General features: G+C 52.4%; 1 protein-coding gene across 1 annotated transcript; it reads left to right on the top strand.

Annotated features, from left to right (window-relative positions):
* Positions 1-277: 277 nt before the first annotated feature.
* Positions 278-8,529, top strand: LOC142026229 (butyrophilin subfamily 1 member A1-like). The gene is made up of 11 exons (XM_075019136.1): positions 278-412; positions 1,265-1,376; positions 1,984-2,331; positions 3,282-3,563; positions 4,186-4,293; positions 4,751-4,771; positions 5,163-5,183; positions 5,954-5,974; positions 6,323-6,343; positions 6,691-6,723; positions 7,364-8,529. The coding sequence occupies exons 1-11, from the start codon at positions 383-385 to the stop codon at positions 7,969-7,971; spliced, it is 1,605 nt and encodes a 534-aa protein (XP_074875237.1). The 5' UTR covers positions 278-382; the 3' UTR covers positions 7,972-8,529.
* The last annotated feature ends 585 nt before the right edge of the window (positions 8,530-9,114 follow it).

The raw sequence follows: 9,114 nt of genomic DNA, 5'->3' as shown, positions 1-9,114 counted from the left end.
ATATAACATATATAAATATATATAAAAAATTTTTTTCCTTCTGCTTCTTTTTTTTTTTTTTTCCTCTTCCACGCCCAGAGGCTGGCGTGCAGCAGGCTCTACCAATGCCCACTCAGCTCTCTGATACGCCAGGAGCCAGGACAGACGGACAAATGGAGAACGTCTGACCTGAAGGAACGTTTTTGCTTTGACCTTTGCACCATGGAGAATGATTAACTCGTAGACTTGATCTTTGCACGAGGTGCCCGCCATGTTCCACTCCAAACTGCCTTCTCCGAAACCATAAAGTGGAAGAAAGTTTCGATTTTGAGTGTCATTGTCTTGGCGAGCTCCCCTTGGCTCTGGGGGGGACACAGGACCGGAGCATCGCAGCCCCCCGGTGATGCTGCCCGTATCCCGGCAGGCAGGACCGGTAGGGCAGGGGGCTGGGGGGGTCGGGGGGCGGATGGGGTCCCAGGGGCACAGACCCCAATGGGGCGATTTGGGGGGACCCCCCACCGAGACCGGGGGTGAAGCTGGGATGGGTGTTGGGGGTTTTTTTTGGGGGGGTGGGGTTTGATGGTTTTTTTTATTGTTCTTTTTAAGACTGCAGCCTATTAAACCCTGTCCCATGGCGTCAGGCATGTGTCACCCCCCACCCAGGTCCTGTCCCCCCCAAAACGTGACCCCTACGTGACAGCATCACTGGGGTCTCCGCACCCCCAGAGCTGTGCGGGACAGAGGACGGCTTTCCCTCTATTTTTGCCCCCAAAACCACCATTTTAACTTGCAGATTTCCCCCTACAGTTGAGGGAGCACCACAAATGGGAAAAAAATCAACTCCCCCCACCCCAAACTCACCCGTTTTTTCCCTCCTTTCCTCCCCGCTTTGCAGGAAGCCCTGAGCCCTTGCAGAGTTGTGACAGCAGTACCTGGTCTGAACCAGGGCCGCGGGAATTGTGGGACACCAAAATGGGATTTTTTTTTTTAAGGTTTTTTGTATCTTGGGTAGGTGGGACAAGGTCCGGGGTGAGGTGGGGGGTCTCCATCCCTGGCCCCGTTGTGAGCAGGGCTTGGTCCAGAGATCCCGGTGGTCCCATCCAACCTACGGTTTGGGGTGGGTTTGGGTTTTTTGACTGTTGCCTACTTCTCCAGCTTTTCCTGATCAGGCTTCACCTAGAAAATCCTCCTCAAAGTGATGTTCTCTGCACCACCCTCAACCTTACTTAATTTAATTGATTTTTTTTTTTTTTTTCCTCCCCCCGTTCATCTTTCTCCGGTGAAGTTGGATGGGAAGATGTCGGTTTCCTCACGCTCCCGCCTCCCACGGGTCACGTCTGTCCCAGCTTGTGTTGTGATTATCTTCTTTGGCTTTCACGTCCGTCAGCTGGGCTGCGGTAAGGATCTCCAGCGCTTCTGCTTCTTCCATGACATCCATCCATTGATATATATTCCCCCCCCCCCCGCCCCGGTTTGTTAATACGATGCAAAAAGGTGGTTTTTTTAAAGCTGGGTGGGATAAATAGCAACGTTCTGGGGACTTGAGGTGGAGAAGTGTCCTACCAGGAGGTGAGAGTTTGGGGATCCCCATGGGTGAAGGTCAAGAGCTAGCTCAGTCCTAGACGGTCTAAAAAGACACCAAGCTCCCTCTTCCAGCACTCCTGTGCCCCCCAAATCCGCCCTTTCTCCCTCCGTACCTTCTCCTCCATCATCTGGCTTCTTCACCTGACAAGAGCATTCCCATCTCGGCACGCTTCCCCTCATCTTCTTGGGGTACATTCCAGATCCAGCTGTGGCGGCAGCTCTACGCTGGGTCCTTCCACCCACCGCGATGCTCTTTCATGCTTGGTCAGTGATTGCTTCCGGACGTGCTGCGAACCCAACCAGAATCCTTTAAGAACAAAACCCAAACCAATTATTTGCACAGGCGATGTAGGCTCAGGACCACTCATGCCCATGCGTTGTCTCAGGTGTGTCTTCTTCTCACCTGCCGCCCTTTTGCAGCCCAGTTCAGAGTCCTGGGACCCGACCACCCCATCGTTGCCGCCATGGGAGAAGACGTCGTGCTGCCCTGCAGCCTCTCCCCCAGGCTGAACGCCGAGAACATGGAGGTGAGGTGGTTTCGGACCCAGTTCTTCGTCTACGTCCACCTCTACCACAGCGGGCAGGACCACTACTCCTCCCAGATGCCTGAATACCAGGGGAGGACAGAGATTTTAAAAGAGGGCATCTCTGTTGGGAACGCTTCCTTGAGGATCCTCAGGACCAGGCTGAGCGATGAGGGACAGTACCATTGTCTCATCAAAGATGGGGATTTTTACGAAGAAGCCACGCTGGAGCTGAACGTAGCGGGTAAAAAAAAAAGGGGGGGGAGTTGGGGTTGTCCTACAAGATGGACCTCTGGCATATCCCATTTGCCCACTACAACTCAGAAGCCCCTCTTGATTTTCCTCTGCTTGATAACCCAGCTCCTCATGAGCATCTCCTGACCTGCACGGCCTCAGGTCCCTGCAGAATGTCGACTGTCCCATTACCAAACCCCTAAAGTCTCACAAAGACAGCAACGCCATCCTCTAACCCAGGAGAAACCTCCTGGTTCCCCCAGGTCAACCACCTCGGACCACAGCCCTGGCTTCATCTCTAGCTGGCTTGCATCACAGGAGATCACATGGAAGGAGCAGGAGATGACACGGCTGAACCCAAAGATACAACCTTGGGCACCTTGTCCTATGAAGGGTGCAGCCTCCAAATTGTACCAAGGTGGGACACGAGCAGATGTGGACATGGGCACCACCCGTTTTCCAGCTGGAGAACGTTGACCTTGCAGTTGGCCAAGCATCTCCCGTGTCCCAAAGGCAGCACTTTCCTCCCTAAACCCACCAGGTCTCACCTTGCTTAGTCTGCGGAGGGGATGAGCTTCCACCTGAGTGGAGATGGCTTCATCCTGGGGCCTTCCGTTTGGCCCGTCCTTCTCTTCAGGAGAGGCCGTGCCAGATGGGATGCGTGATTTCACGGTTGTCCTGTGACTCTGAGGACATCACCGAGGGTAAATAAGTCAGGTTCGGGCTGTCCCCGAAAACCAAAAGTTCACGCACTTTGGGGTTTATTTGAGGAAGGAGGAAAATAGGAATAAATAACATCAACTCCACTCCAAGCTCAGATGTTTTCCATGAGCCTCTCACCAGTCCTGCCCTACCTTTGTGACTGCAAATGGAAAAAGCTTTGAGCAGGTCTTCTCCGGGATGGGCACTCAGTTTGGCTGATGGCTTGGGGTTTTTTTTCTTTTTTTTTTTTGGTCCCAGTTTCAGGTTCCAGCCCCATCCTCTCTGTGGAGGATTACCAAGACGGGGGAATCCGAGTGGGATGTCGAGCATCCGGCTGGTACCCGAAGCCTGAGATGCTGTGGAGAGATTTCCAGGGCCAGCAGCTCCCATCCGTCACCAAATCCAGCTCCCAAAACCAGGACGGCTTCTTTGAAGTGGAGAAGTCCATCGTCATCCAAAGAAACGCAAAACAAAATGTGTCCTGTTCCATCAGGAACACGCAGCTTCCCCAGGAGAAGGACTTGACCGTTTCTATATCAGGTGATTTACCACCAGAATTAAAGTTTTGGAAGTCATACCTGGAAAACAAGGGTTTTCTTCCCCTAATTCTATGCACCCGATGGTTGTTGGCTGCATCTGAGGAGGCTTCTGGGCATGGGAGGGTATGTTGGGTACCTTCAGCTGTGCCGCTCTGTGCATCATGAGCGTGCGATGGAGGAGGAACAGGTTTCTGGTCCGTCAGGGACCAAGTCAGGGATATTCAGAACTGGGGTTTTAGCAGAGACTTGGTTTCAGTGTAGTTTTCTTAAGAACCATCGCAAAGCAGGGATTTTCTAGTAAAATTCTAAAATTTTCTGTTAAAAAGAAACCTCAGGTCTAAATATTTCAATAAAGACGCTCAGAGGAGACCGAGCGCTTACAAGACACCAGTTTTCTACATATTCCCATCCCGGAACATTAAATGCAAAAATGTTTTAGAATATTTTTGAAGGGATTTCTTTCCAGTTTTGAATTTCCAACAGGCTCACATTAATAAACTACTTTTATATAAGAGCATAGCACCCCCACGTGTTTACGTATAGCCACGTTCACTCCAACACACAACTTATACCTCTAATTGCATCCCAGATTAATGCAATTTGGGGAATTTTTTCTATTCCAGACCCCTTTTTCCCAAAGGACTCTCCCTGGATGGCAGCTTTGTTCGCGACCCTGGCTGTCTGCTTAGCTTCCCTGGTCGTCGTCATTCTTTTTGTCTTACGGCTACGAGGTGAGGTCAGGACAGAGCAAGAGGGCATCTGGGCACCCAAGTGGGCACGAGGGCATCTGGGCAACCAAGACCCCACTGAATTGATACGGACCTGCTCCAAGGAGCACCACCTGCCCCCAGGCATTGGAGACTCGCTACAGCTCTAGCCCCTTGAAATATTCCAAAAATAGAACTTTTTAGGGACCAGAAGCATAGTCTCCAACTCCAATAGCTCATGACCTTGACCGGGTTGACCATCAAAACCTTTAAAGCAAACCGTGAGGGTGGGATGCAAAGGAAGAAGAGCTCCAACGTGAGCAAACATCCCCCTTTCACACCAAAACCCCCTCCAGCATCAACCAAGCCAAAAAATACCCAGTCTTCAGCCAACACCTCCATCACGGGTCACCCTCCCATGACGTAGGTGCAGGAGAAAACTTCCTTTAACCCACGTGACCTTCTCTGTTCTTTCTTACAGCCCAACACGCCATAGAACTTGGTAAGAGATGCTTTTTTCCCCCTTTTAAAATAGTAATTTTTTTGGTAGCGAAGGAGGGTCGGGTCTAGCACGGGTGCATCTCCTAAATTTGCTTTTAAAACAGCGGCATTCGCCGAGTGATTTCACACAAAAAAGCCACTTGAAAGAATTACAAGGAGTGGAAAAGGGTTGACAAGGTTTCATTTAAATTCTGAAAGCACACCAAAACCCCCACAGAGTTGGAAAATCCCTATTATTTTTTTTCCTGCTTTTCCTCCTTTTTTTAACCAAGCTCTGCCAATTATGTTGTTGAAGCTGAGCTTCTACACCGTTCTCCATACCCCAAGGTGCTGACAATTTTCCTGTGAGAAAGGAAACTTCCTCTTACACTTATTTCTGCTTTTCCTTTCAGAGAAACGCAATGCCGAAATCCGTAAGTAACGTGGGGGGTTTTGTCTCTGAGGGAAAATAAGAGCTGCAGACAGATGCTCGGCTTCATCATGGGAGTTCATAAACCAGCAGTGAGGAAGTGGGAAAACTGGGGCCCAAATAACGTGCATGACTTCATCCCAGTTGGCCAACTCAAGTAACCAACCTTAGGGAAGACCAAATCTCTTTATTTTCATATAATAAACCTCTGAGGAGATGGGCTGCGGTTTACAAAGCCCATCTACAACACACACATTTGTCGCAGTTTAACTATATATTTTGGTATGGCTTTCGTGGAGAACTTGGGTTTTGGAGGACTAAACTTTTGGATTAATAAGAAGCAGCTTCCTTGTTTTCAGAGGAATAAAATTCAAATTTGCATATTTCTCCCCAAAAGCCATCTGAGAAAGCAATAAATCCCCAAATTTTCTTCTTTCCTGATTTAAAAATCACTAGCTTTGAAGGCAACGCAGCTAACAAAAGCGTCACGCAAGAGAAGGACCAAGGAACCCTTTTGCTCTCAGAATAAGGGCACGCCACCCACCAAAATCCCATTTAGGGCAATCAATTCAGCAGGGTGTTTCTCCCCAAAAACCTGCATTACCTTCCGACATCAACCCACTCCTCCTTCAACTCAGCTTCCAAAGTCCTGGGCAGGAAAAAGAGCAAAAAGGTCCTCGGGCGCCTGGACAAGCTGCCAGCACCACATTAACTTTTTCCAGCAATCCCATGTGTTTCTTCCTGCTTTTATTTATGGTTTTTCTTCCCTTCCAGGGGATCGTGACATGGAAATACGTAAGTGTTGCTTTGCTTCTTCCACCCTCTAAAAGCCTGGGACAGAGGAGAAGACCTTCCCCCAACATTCTTCATCCAGCTTCTGATGAGGTCGAGCCCAACTTCTTGGTGGCACCAACCCCACAAACTCCTTCCAGCCCATTGGGGGGCCCAAAAATCCCTCCTTCAGGCCAGTTTTACCTCCCATCTGCTTCCCCCGTTTGGGCGGATTTTGGAGGTCCAGCACCGTCAAAGGACGTCTGAACACGCCCTTGGGTTTGGTGCCTACAGAGGGATCGAGGTGTGAGGTTTCGACCCCCAAAAGCACATGCTTTTACTAAAAACATTTATTTTTCTTTTCTTTTTCAGAGAAACATGCTGCAGAACTGCGTAAGTTTGATCCTTGCTCTTACCCCCCCCACACCCTGTGGTCTTCCAAACAGCGCGTGTTTTTTCAGGAGTGGGTTGGTTGTTGTTCGGGCTTATTCTACAGACCCCACCGACACCAATTGCAAAACACTCCCAGGGTCTAAAAAAATGATAAACTGGACCAGAAAGGATGCCCAGGTTCCCGTTTTGACTCATCCGTGTCGTAAAATAAATTAAATTTGAGTATATTGAACCAAAGCACGCCTGGGACCGGTCTGCAAGCCCTGGGGACCGCCACCCCAAATCACCCCCTGCGTCCCCTCCCCATGGCAGAGGACCCTCTCGTGATCACATCTCTTTGGTTTCAGGGTGGAGAAACGTCATGGTCCCGGTGGAAGAAGGTACCTGGGTCTCGCGCTTTGCCTCTCCGGAGGTTTCTTCCCCTGTGCTGCTGGAGGGGGGGATGGAGAAGTCGAGGGCTGAACCTCCACACCCCAACCGCTCTGGGGCTTTCTGCTTCCTCTGCCCACTAAACAAGCAATTTTGGGGGCTGTTTCTAAAGAGCCGAGGTCTTGACGCCCAGCATGGAAGCCAGTGTTAGAGGAGGGGACAGAGCTGGGACGCTCGCAGCCAAACTCCGCTGGGGAAGATGGGGAAACTCCTTGCCTCTCCACCCAGGGTGATGCTCTTGGTTCCTCCCCAGGAGGTAGACCCGGCTGTTTTTTAAGGTTCCTCCTCCGCCTAAATTAATTGAGTTTAAGTCCGTTCTCTGCACCGGCAGAGAGCAGCCCACACCTACACCGCCAGGTCCCTTAGCTCCCGAAACGGGGCAGCCGCATCCCAACGGGCACTTGGCCAACGTGGTCTCCTAGAGGAGGCATCATCCGGGACCACACTAGAGGTGGTGGGAGGCAGGACCAAGCTCTGGCAGCCCTGACCACTTGAGGTCCCCCAAAACATTTCTCCGAGGGTAGCCAACCTTAGGAGACACCCAAAGGAGTTGGGGGGGTCTTCAGCTGAGCTCTCCTCCTCTCCCCGCAGCATACATCACGCTGGATGAGGACACGGCACACCCCTACCTCATCCTCTCGGCGGGCGGGAAAAGCGTACGGCACGGACACATGCGGCAAGCCGTGCTGGATAACCCCGAGAGATACAACGCCTTCCCCAGCGTCCTGGGCCAGGAGAGATTTGTCTCGGGGAGACACTTCTGGGAGGTGGACGTGGAGATGGAGGAAGGAGGGGTCTGGGCAGTGGGGGCGGCCAAAGACTCCACGAAGAGGAAGGGGTTGATCAACCCAGGTCCTCAAGAGGGGATCTGGGCTCTTTACCACTTGGGGGACAAGTACTGGGCTCTGACCTCCCCAAACCCCAGAGCTCTCACCCTCACCCAGACGCCTCGGAGGATCAGGGTTTACCTGGACTTCCAGGGACAGGAGGTATCCTTCTTCAACGCTGACAACAAAGACTTGCTCTTCACCTTCCCGCTGGCCCTGTTGAGCAGGGAGAGGATCCGTCCCTGGTTCCACGTGGAGCAGAAGGCCCAACTCCACCTGAAGGCACCTCCTTCGCCTCCGCGCATCCCCAGCACAGAGGAGCCTCTTCTCCCTTCGTGCTCAGCCCTGCAGACCCTCCCAGACCATGCCTGACAGACAGACGTGACCAAGACGGGCAAAATCCACGCTGCTGTCCACAAGCAAACACCGCCAATGCCCAAGACTCTCCAGGTCCCATCGTGCTGCCGCAGCGTCCCAAGACTCTTCCAGCAAAGCCACGATGGTGTCTCGACCCAAGAGGAGCCATCCTGCTGCGGTCGGCAGCAGGATGGAGCGGCGGCCAAGACATGTTTGTCTTCTCCTGAGGTGACGTCTCCTTGTCTCCGCGACCTTCAGCAACAGGCAGAGTCCGAACCAACAAGGGTGTCAGAACCCACCTGAGATACGTGACGGAAAACCCCACGGTGCCAATCGCCGAGACCAGAGTCTGGGAGGAAGGAGCCGCATGTCTCCACCTTCTTCTTTCCCACTTTCTCTCCAGTCCCTGAAGGCCCATCCAACACGGCCGGTTTAAGGGGGGGTGGTCTCCGTGGTGCCGTTCCTGTAGCGGGGCATTCGTGGTGCTCGGTTCCTGATGGGCACCCCCCTTCGGGTGTCGCAATACAGTCACCCGTGTTTACAAAAAGATGTTATTTCAATAAAAATTCTCTCCTCGACGCCTGTTGGGGGTTCTTTAATGGGGAGGAAGGGTCCGCATCATCGGGCGGATCCGGGGTCAAACCCAAGCATCGAGTCGGCAGCTCCGGACGAGCCGTGGGCTGCAGCCCAAACTTGGCCACGACTGGAGCAACCTGGACCAGGCTTGGGTCATCAGCTGCTCCTAGGTGGGGCTGATGAGAGTCATTACTGCTAATTAGCACCCTCACAGGCCTTGGGGTTGCATCTCCTGACCCTTCAGCTGGTGACCCCCAGCCCTGTAGGCATCTCCAAGGGTTCCAAGTCCCACGGACCGACCCCCAACCACGGCACGGAGTTTCTCCTTTGGCTTTTGGCCGCGCTGATGTTGGCAGCAAAGCCCCACCTGCCCCGGCAGCAGCCCAGTACAACCAGTTTGCACGGCCAAATGGGGTACAGTGAGGCAGGAAAGGGTGGCCGGAGGCTGGCGAGTGTCCCTGCAAAAGGGACATTGCAATGCTCAATCAACCTCAACCCCAACTGGGAAATTTTGGGAAAGGTGGGAAAAGGGACGCTCCACCCAGCCAGGCAGCATGAGGAGACCACGTACCCCCACACACT

The sequence above is a fragment of the Buteo buteo genome, chromosome 32 (genome assembly GCF_964188355.1).
Source record: "Buteo buteo chromosome 32, bButBut1.hap1.1, whole genome shotgun sequence".
NCBI classification, from domain to species: domain Eukaryota; kingdom Metazoa; phylum Chordata; class Aves; order Accipitriformes; family Accipitridae; genus Buteo; species Buteo buteo.
Note: the sequence above shows the minus strand (reverse complement) of the source record. Positions and strands in the feature narration are given on the sequence as shown.